General features: G+C 36.0%; 1 protein-coding gene across 1 annotated transcript in view; it reads right to left on the reverse strand.

Annotated features, from left to right (window-relative positions):
* LOC127878426 (sushi, von Willebrand factor type A, EGF and pentraxin domain-containing protein 1-like) overlaps positions 1–18,061 on the reverse strand; it is a 30,779-nt gene extending 12,718 nt beyond the window's left edge. The window contains exons 1-15 of the mRNA XM_052424950.1: positions 17,924–18,061; positions 17,031–17,237; positions 16,501–16,677; positions 15,920–16,096; positions 15,480–15,659; positions 13,498–13,692; positions 12,912–13,106; positions 12,314–12,505; positions 11,748–11,942; positions 11,030–11,230; positions 10,470–10,664; positions 1,880–2,047; positions 1,331–1,468; positions 803–937; positions 347–472 (exon numbers count right to left, since the gene is read on the reverse strand). Of these exons, the coding sequence (XP_052280910.1) occupies positions 347–472; positions 803–937; positions 1,331–1,468; positions 1,880–2,047; positions 10,470–10,664; positions 11,030–11,230; positions 11,748–11,942; positions 12,314–12,505; positions 12,912–13,106; positions 13,498–13,692; positions 15,480–15,659; positions 15,920–16,096; positions 16,501–16,677; positions 17,031–17,237; positions 17,924–17,990 (2,548 nt within the window). The 5' untranslated portion in view covers positions 17,991–18,061. The remainder of the gene's footprint in view (positions 1–346; positions 473–802; positions 938–1,330; positions 1,469–1,879; positions 2,048–10,469; positions 10,665–11,029; positions 11,231–11,747; positions 11,943–12,313; positions 12,506–12,911; positions 13,107–13,497; positions 13,693–15,479; positions 15,660–15,919; positions 16,097–16,500; positions 16,678–17,030; positions 17,238–17,923) is intronic.
* Positions 18,062–19,529: the final 1,468 nt, after the last annotated feature.

Genomic DNA, 19,529 nt, shown 5'->3' on the forward strand with positions numbered 1-19,529 from the left:
ATCAGGATATACATGATCTTAAAGCGACTATACAAACAAAGTATACGCTATATATATATATATATATATATATATATATATATATATATATATATATATATATATATATATATATTTATATATTTATATAAGCAGGTAGAATACACAATGGATTTTACCTACTTAAATTATAATACACATAACTATATTTAATAATCGAAATATATCTCATTTTGTTCCCAATGAGTTTCTAATACACAACATATATTGATTCGACAATTTTAATCTGAACAAAAGGACATCGAAGAAGAAAAAATATGTATTAATACGTTTCATAACATGTTTCAAACGATAAACTGATGCTTACCAAAACAGCCAAGGAAAGCGTTACCCTGCGGGTATTGAGGCGTGCATGAACAGTTATAACTTCCAAAAAGGTTTGTACAATAAGCATGTTCACCACATGGATGTGGTTCCAAACATTCATTAATATCTGCAAACAAATACGTATTTATAGATTTTAAAAGACACAGATACTCCGTAAGCCTTTGACATTAAAGAATTTTTGAAATTTACGACACAATATCTCAATTTGTGTTAAAATAAAAATGATTTATACAATGAAAATATCATATATTCGGTTGAAAGTTGGATTAACATTTGAACATACTGTACACTGTCTTGTTATGACAACACGTTAAAACAACATTTTACAACATGGAACCCATCCGTTTTCTCATATGCATCACAAAAACAGATGTATACGTTTTGTTCGTTAAAATTCTAACAAGATAGTTAAATAATGAATACAATTCGCCAATACCATTATCACATTTCGTGCCGTTCCATCCCTTGTTGCAAATGCAAATATAGCCACCCTGCAAGTTCACGCATGCGCGCGTTTTGTTCAGCCAGAAACTGCACTGGGTATTCGGAGGGTCCTCGCATTCGTTGTGATCTGTAGTAATTTATTGATGTAATACATATTACATAATCAAGCGTTGTGGATATTTCACATTTATATTAATCGGTGGTGGAATAGAACACGTACACAAGATAAGCAATTAAGAACTTCATGACACTAACAGGGTGGTCGTTGTGTCAACAGAGCTGCTAGTATTTTAATTACGGATCATATTTGTTTCATAAGGTAACATAATTAACTGTTTGACTTGGATATTAAGTACGCCAACGAAGTGCGGTTTATAATTAATACCGTTTAAAGACAAGACGGAATCTTAATTTTAGCGATTTTCCTAACTTTCCCTTCAAGTAGTAAATATAAAAGGTCGGTCAGGTGTAAGTAAAAGAGACATTTGCAATTTTTTAAAAATACGTTCATTGATCTTACCTTCACACCTTCGACCTAAGTTACCGTCTAGGTCATCATAACCCTCGATACACTTGCACGTGTAGCTTCCTGGAGTATTTGTGCAGTTGGAGTAGTAGTGACAGTGGTTTTTATCGTGGTTCCTGCATTCATCGATATCTATGTGCACCATAAAATTGAATACTTAATATGCAGTACTATAAACAATAAGTATACTACATATTTGCAACTTTTAACAATACTAATATTATGACAAGCAGTATTGTAATGGCTCGATAAAATATTGATGTTTAAATGTCATAACATAATTACACTATTTTCTTTAATAGTACCTTAATTAACGCATGCAAATGGAAAAGTACATTGGACATCAACAATATATTAGACGCGTGTTAAGATTTCGAATCATCGGGCTCAAAAAAAGTAGTATAACCGTATCCCTATATTTAATATCGTGGATAATACATGTCTATTCATTACGAATGTCATAGCACAACAGCACATCTTATTAACAAACAATAATATAAAACATGAGCACGCGTTGTTTAACCGTCTTGATTACGCAATTACCAGTGCAGTTTGGCGGATTATTATCCCACAGACCCATGCTGTTACACTTCAGAGTTGTTACGTCAAAGGTGTTGTAGCCGGTGTTACACGTATAGTTTACAGTGCTCTCAAACGTACAAGGTCCACGCGTTACTTTTCCGTTGGTGATGTCATGAGGTCTTCCACAGTCTGAAGGATAATGTATGTTTAGTTTTGGGATCTTAGTTCAGTATAAAAACATTTTTTTAAATAAAATTCATTTTAATTATTAAATACTTACCAACTATCCCTAGCTTTCTCCTTTCCCAGGGGAATTAAATCATCCGGAATTTTAACTGGGAATCGGCCACCTCAATACCGTAATACAGGCCAGGTTAAACATAGTGCAATGCAACCTACGCGAAAATCGGTAACCAACCCAATCTCTTGCACGGCGGTTACATTACATTCACCTCGGTGTTGGGCTCAATCTCTTGCACGACGGTTACATTACATTCACCTCTGTGTTGGGCTCAGAACGGACTATTGTTATGAAAGCGTCTCATTTATGTCATGATAATTCCAAGCGTTCATCATTGAGGTTACAGAATACTAAACAATCTCTTGCACGACGGTTACATTGCATTCACTACATTAAAGAAAACCATCTCATACCATGATATCTTATATCAGTCTTAATTCATTATTATAAAATTGATATGTTTTTTTTGTTAAGAAACCAACATACATACGCACGTCGAAGCAATTCCTAACGTCAATCAAACAAAATATGTTTAATTGTTTACATTTGTGAAGTGCGTGGAATGATTCCATCTGCGTAAATGGGCAATAAATTAGTTCCAAAGAGTTGCATTAAAACTCGCAAGTTTTTGCACGATTTATCGTACATTTAAAAGTCATATCTCTTAATTTAATGCATGCGATCTTAAATATGCAATCAAATATACGTTGAATGCGTTTGTTCGGTTTTATCTATTTTATATACAAAATGGAGGGCTGAGCCTTTCGCAGAGTTGTATGTGAGAGCAAGGAACGACAACTCTGCGCGGAGATTGTGTTGGGCTCAGAACGGAATATTGTGGTTACAATATACTAAATACTCGTTTCATGTAGGGCTGTACTCTCTAAAAAAATATCATAGTTGACCCGAAGGCATGTTTTACATCTTAAACTATTGTTCGGGTTTTATCTTTCGGAGATAATGGTAGGGCATAAATAAGTGTTCACGACCGAATCCCTGAAATATGATAAACTTGGAGACTTTAGTAAAGCATTGCACTGAAAAAGGTTACATTCCACTAAGAAACGGCCGAAAAAAAAGTTGCAAAAACAGTCGATTTTGATAAGCGTCAAGTTCTTTTTTGGTTTGAACATGACATATCTTTTTTATTGCATAAATCGATTCCGCTTAGAATGGCCTTTAAGAAAAGGTATGGTTATGGGGGTCACTATGTGCAAAATGTTGCATTTATTTTCGCTCAAATTTGTCGCTTTTACATTGAATTATATAGGGAAACTATTTAGTATATTGTGACCTTGTTATGAAAGCGTCTCATTCGTGTCATGATCATTCCAAGCGTTCATCATTAAGGTTACAGTATACTAAACAATCTCTTGCACGACGATTACATTGCATTCACTTAATTAAACAAAACCATCTCATACCATGATATATTATATCAGTCTTAATTCATTATTATAAAATTGATATGTTTTTTGATGTTAAGAAACAAACATACATACACACGTCGAAGCAATTCCAACGTCACTTAATAAAAATTATGTTCAATTGTTTACATTTGTGAAGTGCCTGGAATGATTCCAACTGCGTAAATATGCAATACAATAGTTCCAAAGAGTTGCATTAAAACTCGCAAGTTTTTGCACGAATTATCGTTAATTTAAAAGTCATATTTCAATCAAATATACATTGAATGCGTTTGTTCGGTTTTACCTATTTTATAGGCAAAATGGCAAGCTGAGCATTTCGCAGAGTTGTTTGTGAGAGCAAGGAGCGACAACTCTGCGTGGAGATTGTAACCAACCCTCAATATTCTTTCAATATATATATATATATATATATATATATATATATATATATATATATATATATATATACAAAAATATTAATCGACTAGCGGGGTTGGAGGTTGGACTTACCGATAGCAGTTAATGTCATAAATACTGACCTGCTATCCCAAGCTGATTTTTCAGCTGCGGTGGAAAGGTTCGTATATATTTTCCCATCACAGTAGAACCCATACACAGGGTTATTAGCTAATGATAGCAAAACCCAATACACGGGTTATCAGGTAATCTTCGTATTAATTATGACTTCTCTGACAAAGTAAATATGTCTATGTCGTAAAGAAGACACTACCGTTAGTGAAACCACAACAAGACCAAATATATACAAATTTTGTTTTATTGGCACTTCAAAAAACGAAGATAAAAAGATGAAAAAGGTGGTCGGATTCCTCCAGAAAACAGCTAAGAGCACGTCCAAAAGTGGGGTGTGATTAATATATGCCCACAAAACAGACACTGCTCTTAATTCATGCGGTCAGATTCTTAAAAAGGAATGAATCCTTAGATAGAGACAAGAGTCACCTTCCTTAGTCGAGGTCTAACCCCGAGAAAAAGAAGCCGCAGACACACCCCCTCTTTTTTTAGGGAAATGAAGAGTGTATTTTGAGAACCTCGAATGGACTAACACTGCTGAGATAGAACTTCAAAGCCACGATTGGCCATAGACGTTTATCCTCTTCTTCAGTTTAATAAAAACTTGGGAACTTGAAGATTTTAGAAGCCATATAGAGGACTTGATATTAAGCAAGGAATCCTGGCTGACACAACAAAGTGAAGACGACATCAGATCCGACTGGAACTGGTCGTATTCAACAGAAAAAGCATGAATTTCACTTCTCCGTATGGTAAAAACCATAATAAGAAGGAAAACCGTCTAAAATTTTATTGGAACTGTTAATAAGCCTGATGAAACAAAGTTCATAGGAAGCTCATTAAGCAACCCAATAACACAAGCCAAAACCGCTTACGAAGGTAAAGGAACAAAACACATAGTGTTGACGTTCCATAGCCTGGATCAGTTCCAAAATATGTAAGACAGCACAGAGTTGTGATGACTTTCATAAAAAAACAAGCAAGGTATACGAAAGCATAATATCTATCATTTGATGGAGAGAAGAACAAATGTCCTATCATCAAAGAAAAAGATGACAAAAACCTCTATGCATCCAGCAGAGTGATTAAGGTAATAACTATGCTCTCGAATACCCAGTCAAAAAAGAATTTCCATAGAACCTTTATACAGTTATGATGGAATTATACTTGCAAAAGTAACAAGGATTAAAACTCTAACAGAAAAACGTTCTTCTGTAGAGATAACTAAATACTGGCCAGAGAAGTAGTGGCATATGCTTAGATCAATAAAAATATGTCTCTTTGAGATATGATATTTGACCTGTGAAGAAGTTTCCTGAAAATACTTGTACAGGAGATTTGAAAAGGTCGTAGAACCATAATCCCATGGTTTATTTATTTGAAAATATGGCAAAAACTCACCAAGATATTCCAAACAAAAATAGAATAATCGTAAGTATCCAGTTTATGTCAAGTGGGCGAATGTACTGTATAACAATCGCACACACTGCTGGATCGATTTCTATGAACCGCATTGACGTTGTTCAGCATTACACTGCGATCTACGATCGCATTACGCTCATTACTAGCGTTAGATGAGAAACAACGTTTCTCAATTTACTTTGCGTCTACATCGACGCCATAAGCAAAAACGCTGCCGCGCATGCGAAAATCATATTTTATTTAAACCCAACGGAAAACTAATTCGACAGAAAGAACTGCAAGACAAAACGTCCAACAGGGCGTTGAGACGACCTGGTATGTGTTAGACGACAGAGAAAACATTGATGTTCTTGCAAAGAACGAAAAAGTTCCTGGATTCCAGACACAAAGAGTACTAAAATGTTCACCTCTGTGTCTGGAAGTAAACCACGACCGATGTGTGTTAGTTAAAACCATCACAAAGGAGCCGTGAAAAAAATGTTGTAAATAAAACTAGCTAAAAAGAATGCTCGCTTTTCAAGATGTTGATGTGAAGGTGATATTCATTAGGATATAACATAATTGAAAAAATCAGGATAAGTGGTTCTAGGTGATCATATATAACCTTCCATGCTAACATCTGTATAAGATGTAAGGAAAGTTGTGGTCGAAGATACTATTCTCTTGCCAAGATAATCTTCTAGTCAAGACACCACTAAATAGTGCGCAATAATGACAAAAAGATGGAAATCTGTGTCATTGAATAATCGTGAGATTAATTCCAATAATCTTAAAAATAAAGCTGAAAATGACGTACGAAGAGACGTCTCAGCAGAAAGACCGGTGACCGGACCAGTAATACCATCCGTTGGCCGGAACCATTAGTCAAGGATGAGTGGGGAAGAAATCACGGTAAGCCGAACTTTCCCACTCCCAACAGACTTGAAACTTGGTAGAATAGGAAAGTGTTGAACACTTATAAGTTTTATGACCTATCTACAGTAGCCTCTTTCTTGAACCAATAAAAGGCGCCTTTAAAATCCTGGAGAATAAAGGTCATCGATTTGCGAAGTACGGAAATATGACTGAAAGTGGTACCTCCGGCATCGGAGGTGTGGTGGCAGAAAAAGGTGAAAACCCTAGGAATAACTTGAAAGAGGTCCACCCTTGCCGGTAGAATGCTTGGAATTCTTCAAATCTAGCTTGATTAATCCATTTACTTTAAGACTCCAAACCAGACTAATTCCGAAAGAAATACGACCATTTATAGGAAGACGGCATGTTATGGCCAGAAGTGTAATAGAAGAAGAACTTTAATAGGGAAACGTTGTTCTTTATAAGAAAATTGTCTCCAACAATGGAATCTTGAAGATGAAAAGAGAAGATGAGGTACGTCCAGATCCTTAGCATCTAAGATCTGAGTTCAATAGCTCCCAAGCCATCTACAATACTGTTGCCGCCATGCGGTCAATCTGGTAGGCGATCCTATGTATTAAAACTCTCTCAGTTATTAATTCTCCAACATGGAGTAAAAAACTGAGATAGTAGTAGAAACAACTGGCATAGGAAGCGAAAGTATGATAATGTCAGAAATCTAGTTGTTTCCAGTAACTTGAAAATGTGCACTGTCGTAGGAGCAATAGAAAAGCAGCAGTCGACACGAAATGTCGTCAAGCTAATCCTGCTAGAGTCACGTATGTGTCCCAACTATTCCGTGACAGTGACTGCAAAGTCTGTAGCCGACAGGTAAAGGCGGTTAAAACAATTCATCCTTTGGGTCTCGAACATAAATTAAAAGAGGTCATATAGTAATGTTCAACCTCAATTCTAGACTCCGAGCCCGCTTCAGCCGAACCATCTACAAGACCAGTAGTCTGCATGTAGCCGGTTGAGATAGAAGTAGAAATATAGGTTTTTCATAATCTTTTAGTATAAGTAGTTCATAAATAGAACCCGAATGGATAGTTGGTCAGGAAAATCAACCATAGACCAAGTCAGAGGAGATGATTTGGTAACCAACGGTCGCCAGTGGAACATCAGTATTGAAAAACACAAAATGTCATGAAGATTGTTGAATCCATAAAATATTTTATTCACTACAATCATAGCCAGGGGTTTACAACTAGGTAATGTAGAAGATACCCGTGATACTTTAAACTTGACCGATGAAAACACAGTGTAATACCGGTGATTGGTAACTGGTGACCGAACCGGACCGGTCTATGACCGGTAACTGTAGCCAGGTGAACGGACAAGTCAAAATATGACCGGTGACGTTACCAGTTAAAGACCGACATATGGTTGAATCCATATGGTCCGATATCAATGTCGAGAACTGCTCGGAAAAGAAGAGCGTAACAAAAATCCAATCAGATGACGATGAGACATCATTAAAGCTGACGACGAAGATTCATTTGATGATGAAGAAGAGGAGGAAGAATAGTCCGATGATGATAACGAAGAAGAGGATGAAAAAAATCCGATGATGATGAACGACTTCTTATTCTGACCGGTGACCAGTAACCGGTGATATGACCGTTGAATGGTGACCGATGTCCGGTGATCGGACCAGTATAATATAACTGCGTCAGAATGGATAAATATGGTGCAGAAGAATGACCATCCACGAAGTCATCTGATAATGTAAACCGGAAAACAACGGTAGAATATCAGTATAATTAGGCATAAAGTGTCCATTGTAGTCGTAGTGGAGAAATGAACACCTAATCCCGAAGCCTGAAAGTTAAACGAACTAGGGTTCGTATACAAACACGATTCGGTGACTGCAACATGTGTGGATGCCATAAGGGAACCAACACACGTGTAATGGAGACATGATATTCCGTAAAGGAAAAAAATGGATATCGTCGATATGACCAGGTACATTTACGCCTACGTGAGGAATGGCGACGTCCCATATACCTGCGATGCCGAAATGTTGTTCGACTTCGCTGGAAATAAGGTCTCCTACATTGTTGTCTCCGTGAGCGTTGACGTGATCGCTTGCGAGCGTATCGACGCCGAGAACTGCTCAATGAAGGAGACGTGTGTTCGATGATTATCTGTTGTGCTCAGTGAAGGAGAGGCGTGTCCGATGTCTATTCTGTTGTAGCTATGGTGACAGATCGTTGACGATGATGAGTCCTTCGACGACGAAGAAGAAGAATAGTAAAACAACAACAACAGCAACAACAACAACAATCACGATAGTCTGATGATGATAAAAAATTTCTTTTTCTGACCGTTGACCGGTGAACGGACCGGACCGGACCGGTGACCGGAACCGGTGACCGGACCGGTGACCGGCCCGGCCGGTCAGTCTTCGGTGACCGGACCGGACGGCCGGTCAATCCTCGGTGACCGGACCGACCGGTCGGTACACGGTGACCGGACCGGACCGGCCGGTCAGTCATCGATGACCGGACCGGACCGGCCGGTCAGTCCTCGGTGACCGGACCGGACCGTTGACCGGACCGGCCGGTTAGTCTTCGATGACCGGACCGGACCGGCTGGTCAGTCTTCGGTGACCGCACCGGACCGGCCGGTCAATCCACGTTGACCGGACCGGACCGGACCGGACCGGCCGTGATCAACGTCCTCGGTGACGTACCGGTCATATCATGACCAGTGTTGTCACCGGATGATAACCAAAGTATTGCGGTTGCCATATGGTCAGAGATTGCTCGATGTCCGTGACCAATGCCCTAGGGCAAAGACCGGCGTATGGGGACGCCATATGGTCTGATGTTGACCGACTGTTTAACTAAATAAGCTCAGTACGGTCGCCATTGTGCCTGGTACCCGGTGACTGATGCTGCAACTTGTCATCCATGTTCTGCGAAGTCACTGGGTATTTATCAACTCTTGTATCTGCGGCCATCATCTTGAAAAACAAGAGCAAAACATATTCAACAATAAACTGGTCACAAACCAGATTATCCTACGGCACATAAAATCATTATTTGCCAATAACGAAAATAATTAACATTCTCTCATTTATTATTGTAAAAGAAAAAGTCAATTTTACATATAATAACACTGCCGTAGATCATAAATTAAACAAAAGTTTAATTCAAAACAGATGAAAAATAAAATGACGATCAATTAGATTGTCACACGGAACGTTAAAATCATTATTGCACACAATGGCAAATGATAAACAATCTGTCAATAGAAGAACACGCTTTGCACGATCTCGTAACACATTAGAAGAACATGCTTTGCACGTTCTAGCAATGTATTAGAAAAGCACGTTTTGCACGTGGTCGTTTGCGCCTGAAAACACCCAGCATGGTAGAAATAAACCATTGTTCGATAAAAGCAAGCATGGCTTACATTACAAATGAAACAAAAGTCCATTATATCCACATAAATTAATCCAAATGAGAAGTAAAAAGATAAATAACACAATTTATCTATTAAAAACCCCAATCAACCAAGTCAAAAAAATCGAAAAACAATTTTCAATTTAGAGCCGTAAAAGACACGTATACACCTGGTCGATCCGGAAAGAATATTGAGAGTAGGTTACCGATTTTTGCCTAGGTTGCATTGCACTATGTTTAACCAGGCCTGTATTACGGTATTGAGGTGGCCGATTCCCAGTTAAAATTCCGGATGATTTAATTCCCCTTGCAAAGGAGAAAGCTAGGGATAGCAGGTCAGTGTTTATGACATTAAAAGATCGGTGAGGAATTATTAGATGATAAATGTGTAGGTATAACATGCGGCCAATGTTTATGCATTAAAGAATGGACCCTTAACGATGTAAACAGTAAAATAAGTATAATCTAATGATAATTACATTCAAGAACACGTATCGAAAGCTAATTTAATAATCAGTTAAATTCTTGGTTAGTAATACATGGCTGATAAACAAACGTCAATTAAATAGGCATATTAATATGAGCAAGTAAAAATTAACAACAACAGTAAACTTAAGGTTTTTCGGCGTGAACCTTGTTCACATAAAGTGTTAATCGTTAACATCTATTTGAAATCGTAGTAGTGTGCTTTTGCTTTGTTATACCTTTTCTTTCGCACCCATGTGGCAGGTCCCAAAAGCCGCCATCAGTGCATGGAATGTGTTCGACCGTTTTATTGTTGTCGTATAGCCCATGTAAACGGTACCCGTCTATGCACTGAACCTTGGCAGTTGACTGATACGTTGTGCCGTTCGGAAACGTCACGTTGGCATTTCTTTGGTTCAACTCATTTCCACAATCTTTTAAAATTTAGTTCATGTTATAAAACAATACACATTCAAACATGAAATATGATAACAAATGATACTAAAAATTCAAATACATGCATACATGTTATTCAAAACTATTATTTTACTTATTCATGTACACATGTATCTGTATTTTACAAATGTAATGAAGCTTTTGTATTTTGTCATTTTAAAGTCTTTCTTAATCTTAAAAGTTATTACATAATGTAACTAAGAACATAAAAAGTGATAATATGATTACAGAGTTACCTAATAAAACCATACTGTTGTATTAATTTGACTCTACCTACACACAAAGGAAGATAAAACGCATATTTTTACGGAACAAATTTTTAGAGCGTTTCCAAGTGTTTAACCTTTCCGTTCACAGCCCAATGAAAGTTTCCAGGATCCGTTTGAGAGACACTGGATTTTTTCATCCACCTGATGATTGTCATGTTGTCTGTAGAGCCTATATCCAGTAAGGCATGTTACAGTGGCATGGGCATCGTATAAAGTATTGCCAGATGGTTGCAGGCTGACATTGGCATTGTTTACGGTTACATCTGATCCGCAGTCTATAATATAACATAATTATACGCATTATAAATATGTAACGCATATGTGTTCGAACGACGATTCTGCTCTTTAGTTAGGGCATTTCATAAGTCTACTCGAAAGTTTATGTAAATAAGCTAACGCTATTTTAACAATGTAGATTTTTGTAAATAAAAATAATAACAAATGCATTCAGGTCAAAACTCGTTTTGTCAAAATTACCAGGCCATGCTTAATGAATTTGTCATAAAATGTCAAATAGAAAACACAATTACAGTTTTATCAATAAGAGATCATTATACAGATTACTTACAAGTCCTGTACTTAAGCAAGAGATCAATAGCGAAACATTCAGAAACAAGACAAAACACATGAAAACATAAACACCAATGTATACAACTGAGATAACAGCCAAGGCAGCCGTGCGGATATTTATATTTAATAACTGTTCATTTGAATTGAATTATAAGTTTTATTTTTACGATAGTAACACACTATGGAACACAATCGTTTCAAATACAACATATGTTTAAGCACCTTTTCGTTCACATCCTGATGCTTGAGACCATAATCCCGTATCCAGACACTGTATTGCCTCCGATACATTGGCATTTGTGTTTCTTTCTTTGATACGGTAACCCTCTCGGCATGTGCTGACTGCTATTGCTTCGTAAAGAGTACCGTTCAAGTAATTAACACTCGCATAAGCGGGTTGTTCTTTGTCTAAACAATCTGAAATTAAACCCTCTTTCAATAGTATAAATACTTACTTCCACAACGACATTGAATAGCTCGTTGCAAATTGTAAACCATGTATATTATTTATACGGAATTTAAAAGCGTAACTTTCTAACGGCATGGTCATGGTAAAATATGTTTAGTGAATTTCACAGTTTGTGCTTGATGGTAAGGAATATTTCTTTTAAAACGAAACTTCGTATTCGTATGATAGTGATGTAAATGCAGAGTTCGGTTATACATGTACACGTAAACAAAAACAATTGCTACTTTAAGCGTATGCAACATAAAAAACTAACATAAATATAATGGTTATAGTGTGAGTAATACGTACTTGACGTAAGTTATTCATGATGCGAACATACCTTTTCGAACACAACCACTTGGAAGTTGCCATCTGCCCGTTGATTGACACTTCACAGTTTCATTGACGATGTTGTTGCCTTCCGTGCCATTAATTCTATAACCCGGTGAGCATCTTATAGAGGCGATGTCACGGTAAAGACGCCCATAATATGTCACATTACCGTGATTAACATCGATATCCGTTGGGCATTCTAAGAGACAGACACACACTGGATTGAACTATATCGAATACGTACAATAATGATGATGATAAAAATATTAATGATAATAATAATAATCAAATAATAATAATAATAATAATAATAATAATAATAATAATAATAATAATAATAGAATATAAAATAAAACACATACTCATGATACAAAATAATATTAATGATAATTCTGATAATAAAAATATTAATAATAATAATAAGAAGAAGAAGAAGAAGAAGAAGAAGAAGAAGAAGAAGTAGAAGAAGAAGAAGAAGAAGAAGAAGAAGAAGTAGAAGAAGAAGAATAAAAAGCATTCTTCTTATTAAATGTTTATAATACCATTATTATACACTATATTTATATTATTAATTATCATGATAATAATTATACGACCATCATTACCTTTTTTGATACATCCTAGTGGTGTCGACCAATGACCATTCGCCTGGCATTTTATCTCTTCATAGGTTACGTTATTGTCATGACTACCGTTTATTCGATATCCTTCTTCGCACTGAACTTTTACCGAAGACTCAAACCGTGTCTCATTTGTCCAGTGCACATAAGCGTTATCGTATGACTCTTTTTTACCACAGTCTATAATAGAACGTGATAGTCATGTATAACTCGCTAACTCGCACCCATTCACACGAAATAATAATAAATTGACAGTAACAAAATGCATGCACACAAATATGCACGATAATGTCTTCAAAGCGAGTAAACTATATACGAAACACCCAATCTAAATTCCAGAAGAAGGTAGTATATTTTGACTTAAACATATGCAGCTTTTCGTAATTAACAGTAGTTCACAATAGCAACATCGTTTGAAATTAAATAAATGAACTATTGTGCTCTGACATCTTAAACACCGTTCTATATATGATTATATGCGTGTACTAGCACTAATTTTTCAAGCATTGACGAAATAGCCTTATCTTAAAGCAATCAATTAATATAAATGTATATAGTCATGCATCAATACCTTTCTTTTCACAACCAGAATATTTAGACCAGTTGCCGTAGGCCGTGCACGTTATGTTTTCCGCTGTTAACCAGTTATTGTTACGACCGAATATTCTGTATCCCTCTTTACATTTTACAGTTGCTATGGACTTGTACACTGTTCCGTTCCAGAAAGTTACATTCGCGAACTCGGGCAAAACTTTATCAAAACAATCTGAAATTTAGGGTATTATACATAGTTTACAACATGAACCAATGAACAGAGACACTTACCATATAAGTTATATTTTAGAATTAGGCAGTAATCTACGACAGATCTGGGCCGGGGGTCTATAACAAGCCCACTGCCAATATTATCGCCCGAGAGCCTTTGCCCTGAGACGCGTTATACAACTAGGATCAATTATAGACATTCGACCCAAGTCTATGTTATTGTATCATATACAAATTATCATATTTTGTTACTTCACTAACATGTTTTTACAAAACCAGTGTTCCACACTTGTATGTCAATTCTACTGAATGTGCAATTTATAACATATCTCGGATAACGCAATTTATGTGATGAAACACACGATTTTAAGCTAGACTATCTGCATGTTCGGGACACGATTCTGACGTATTTTGTTTTGTTTTTGAACAGTTAAGTAATACAAATAAGTTGAATACATTAGCAATTAACGAATCCATCGTATATTCCGGATTGTGTCTTGTTCATTAATAATTTGAAATTTTAATAACAATTACATAAATCGTTATAACCAGAGGCTACGTGTTTGTTGTATGAATGGTTGGCATTCGATACAAATGTTTTCAAAAATATACTGTCGTCTATTTTTACTTTAGATTAATGGATGGAAGAACGGAAAATGAAACAGCATAGCGCTTTATTGTATTGTTTTAAGTTATCATACAAGTTATCATTGAGGTAAGCTCCCTGTTTATAAGATTTTGTTTGATGACTCATTTTAAATCTTAAACAGTGTGATCGACCTAACCAACAGTTTTGGTTGTATTTTATAAGTCAATTATTCAAACTGTGTGCGTCTTTGAATAATCGTATTTTCAAATATGCTTATTATATGGCCTAATTGTATGTATCGCCGTTGACTATAACTAAGCGTGGACATGTTGTTCAGTCGAAGTTCGTCGAACGGATACTTTTCAGATATAGCAAATCGGATCGGGCCGATATGATCAGCGCTGAATCAAAACGGATAAATAAAACATAATGTATTACGGGCTAATACGCGAAAGTGCTACGGATTATACCCAACATTAACGTTAAAAATTGCGGAAGATGCAGAGAATTCCTTGCTAAATTGTCAACAAAGACAGGTAAGTATTACAATTACTGATGTTTATTTACGAAACGCTTTGGCATGACAACTAATGATACACGTCAAATGTCAATACAACATGTATATAAATTTAATAATATATAAGAGGGAACGAAAAGAAATGAACAACATCTATGTCATAAACATGAAACAGTATATGAAAATAGCATTTTGTAAATGGAGAGATACAATATACATGACTCATACTTTACAATATTGTATAAGTCATTCATATGTATCATTAAATCGTTCGAAATAACAGGAAACTGCAAAAACACAAGGTTTTTGCGTTTTAAAAAGATCCGCATAAATAATCTGCTCGTGACGTCAGTTTGTTAATATTTAACGTAATTATTTTTTTTAAATCGGTAATAATCAGGCCTGTTATTGGATATACACGCTTTAGCATATTGAGTGTTAAGACCGAGTAGTGCAAGGCAATGAAATCTTTTAAAGTAACCTGGACCATATATACTCGAATATGAAACAGTTTCCGCTTATTTGTAAAATGAATACTTAACAATATATAAATAACAGTTTAACTACGCATGTTCATTGACTGTTGTTTACGTCTGATGTTGCATTTATACAGTTTATACCTTGTGTCGATTGAATGATACATGTTAAACAATCGCGCTCGTTTATTGAAGGACACCTATACCTTTAATTGTACAGTTGACATCAAGTGGCGTCCAGCTTCTGTTGGCAAGACAACGTCTAATGTCGGTACCGTACAGTGAATACCCCGCATCACACGAATACCGAACCGTCGACTCGTATGTCGTTGTGCCGTTCAAAAGGGTGTAGTTACCATTTGATATGGGGTTCGGATCTTTACAATCTGCCAAGAGTGACAAGTTATGACTCATTAGCAAGCAGGAATTATTTTAAAGAGGATGGAATTGAATATATATATTAATATAATCGGTATGTTAACAAAAAAGACAAAATATCGAACATATTTATATAATATATTTACATACTTTATGTATGTAAAAGAGATTATACAATCGCTTATTTGTAATTTAAACAAAACTAAATCGTTTTAAAAGTGACACGCACTATAAGTAGTACGTAACTCATAAAAAACATGGCCCATACTGTTGATTATGCATATCGGTGGTTGGTCACTCCATGTCCTGTTTGCGTAACAAAGACGGGATACATTGCCAGACAGCGTGTAGCCAACGTTGCATGAGTATACGGCGATAGAAAGATATGTTATTCCGTTAGAGGTATCCACATTTCCGTGTTGCGGTTGCGTCAGATTTCCACAATCTATTAAAAGTGTATCAAAAATACCATCTATGCAGCGTTTTCAGCACGCACCTTTTTAATTATAAGTAATTACATAAACATTTTTGAAATGGAAATTATTTAATATAAAGTATTATTAGACTATTTAAATGTGTGCTTATTTGCTTTACTGATATGTTGACGTTTGCACCCTAGCATGTCGGTATTACCTCAAACAACATACACATGTAACCTCGTCTTATTAACTGCGTGGATTTGACACATTTGATATAAGATTCTCAAATTAAAATGTGTTTTATAATTTTTTTCATATTACAATGTGTGACATAAGCCATGAAAATGTTTCAAGTTGTTTCGGACAATTACTATCACATTAATATGCTGCGTGCTTATGCAGAATCAATAAATGTGTAAATTTTTCTTACCGTTGATTTTGCACTCTGGTGTCGGACGGCTCCATGTGTTGTTGTTAAGGCATGTTGTTATATTGTTTCCATCTACAGTATAGCCTATATTACAGTAGAATTTTACCGTGTTTCCTACAGCTGTTCCATTCGAGATATTCACCCAGCCATGGTCTGGTTCATTTGGTCTTCCACAATCTGTAATATTGTGAGTATATATATATATAATGAATGAATGAGTGAATGCCTCACATTTTGCAAGAATTAAACCAATAATAAGATTACAAATACAAAGGCGAAAATAGTGCGTATTAAAACACTATTCCACGAAGTTTGTGTGTTCTCTACCTCAATAAATTGCTATCATTCGTAATTATTGGATTTAAAGGCTTGAGAAAAAATAAGTACAAGTCCCATTATGTGTCTTAAGTCAGCGTTCGCAATATCTGCAATAAGTAAGCATTTTACGAATTCTTAAACGAACTGCTGTGTACTGATGAATTGTTATCGTAAAAGAACACAACTCTTTATAAGATCAACGATCAATGTACCTTTAGGTTCGCATCCAGATATATTTCTCCAACGGCCATCGGCCCCACATGTGATATTCTCTGATACAAGATCGTTGATGTGTGGTCCCTTGATTCTGTATCCCTCAATGCAGCTTACAGTAGCGACATCTCCAAAGAGGTTTGCTCTATTCCATATTATTTTTGTATTATGGGCCGTTTGGTTGTCGATTGTAAATTCACCACAATCTGTAAAATAACGCTTCAATAACCTCTACAGCGACACACCGATGTATACTTATTAAGACCTGTCTTACAAGACTAAATGAACTCAGAAAATGATCGCAACAATCTGTCCGAACATGAAGGAGCATCAATTGTATAAAAACATATGTAGGATCTCCAGAATTTATAGGAAATCATATGTTTAGATAAATTAACATTGGATTGTATTGCACGTGTTAAGTTTTTAACATTGTGAAAAGAATTTCACACAATCTACAAATGCGATACAGCGCAACAGAACGAAAACCATTCATACTCGCAGGAATAACATTATTAGTATGATCTAAAGCAAAACTACACACCAATAAAACTTTCATACATTTTGAACATTAAAATAACACACCGTTTTACTATTCAAACATTTGCATGTAAGTATGCCGTCATAATGATGTGCCCATTAATAACAACATGTTCTTGTTCGGTTTTGCCAGCCACAGACTGCACACAAGTATTTACCAAAGTGGCTTATGGCAAGTCCATTTGGTCTGTTGTATTGTATACTCCACACGCACCAATATAAGTAATATATTACATTGTACGCATACATTATATATCCGTTTAAGCAAATGAGTATAGAAACACGCAATATAAGACCGCAGACTGTTTCAGTTATAAAACATCACATAAGTAATAACAAGTATAACATATACCCTTCGATTCACATGCGTATGTCGAATTCCACAGCCCATTCGGTTGACATCGTGCACTTCTAGTCATGTCGATGTTTCCCGTGCCATTCGTAATCCTGTTTCCTTCGCCACATGATATAGTTGCAAACGAATTGACAGTCTTATTTTCAGTCGAATATGTTATATTGGCTTTGTCTATGGTTGGGATGTTTTCACATTCTGCGAAACAGAGAGCAATTATTTATTATTTTATTAAATAATGCATATATTAATTGAAAACTTATACCTCAAATATATGAGCAGAAAAAAAACCATCTGACTTGAACACGAACTGTTAATGCAATGCTTGTCTATTTTATTTCTTCCGTCATATTTATGGAGCACACACAACATACCGCACTAGTCCTTAAACCTATTTTAACAAAGTAAATAATCATATTGTTAAAGGGATGTTAATGCCAAGCTTTACAGGTAAATGCCTTCCCAAATCCTGCACTAAACAAACTTGGCCATAGTAGATAGTTCAATTACATTCACACGAAAATAGTACGGGGTATATACGGAAAAGCCCCTGCATGTACAAGAGCCATTGTCAGTCACCATGTGTCATTACCAAACTATATTCGAACGGTGTTTGTACGTACTCGCAACACTTGCAAAACCATTTACAATCGGGGTTTTTGATAATAATGATGAACATGTAGCATTCAAGAGCTGGTAATTCTAAGCTGTTCAGATTGACGTTTTGAGAAAAAGGCATATAGACTATGTTTCAGGTTGAAGTGTTCCAAAGAATCAATTTGACCAAATTGACTTAAACTTACGTGTTAAATAACATCTTTTATCTGGCGACCATTCCCCACTTAATTGGCATGTTATGTTTTGCGTGGTCACCGGAGCACCTGCACTTGAGCTATTCAGCCAGTAATTGGTTTCACATGTTAGTGTCAGTTGTGACCCGACAGTCTTGTCCGTAGAGCTACTCTCAGGGTTCCAATGTCTAAGAGCAGAATCATTTCGGAGGATACACACTGCAATGTAAAGACATTCTCGATACATTAAGAGTTGGTTAAATTGCATTTTCACATAAAGAGAAAACATATTTTTGAGATTACGAGTATAAATTGGTAAGGTTATTTACAACGTAACTTACACGTTTTATGAACCATACGCCACATGCTATGTACTCATGAGAACCATAAAGAAAGTTGTATTACGTGTGATATGTATGTTATCTCAAGGCATATCACAAAATGCCCCGAATGCGAGACTACCTCACAACATCGACGCGATCGATACTCATTCTCACATCACTACGTTAGAGAAATATGCCATGTATGATACGCATTATATCAAATAATAATCATTAAGATAGTAATTCAAATGGTGAGCTGGTTATTGCACTGTTTTCCAATCTAGGTAACTCCAGTAAATTTGATGCGTAATAGTGACTATTTCACAAAGGTCTTTGCGTCATTACTCCGAATCCATGTGTGTTAATGTGTTCGCTGAAACCTATTGTGGCAGTGTGATTTTCATTTAGATTAAACACCAAACAATACCAATTAAATGTCGGTAACATTGTACGTTTGATAATCGTTGAAATTTGATCAATGAGGCTGAATTG

This window comes from Dreissena polymorpha, chromosome 4 (genome assembly GCF_020536995.1).
Source record: "Dreissena polymorpha isolate Duluth1 chromosome 4, UMN_Dpol_1.0, whole genome shotgun sequence".
NCBI classification, from domain to species: domain Eukaryota; kingdom Metazoa; phylum Mollusca; class Bivalvia; order Myida; family Dreissenidae; genus Dreissena; species Dreissena polymorpha.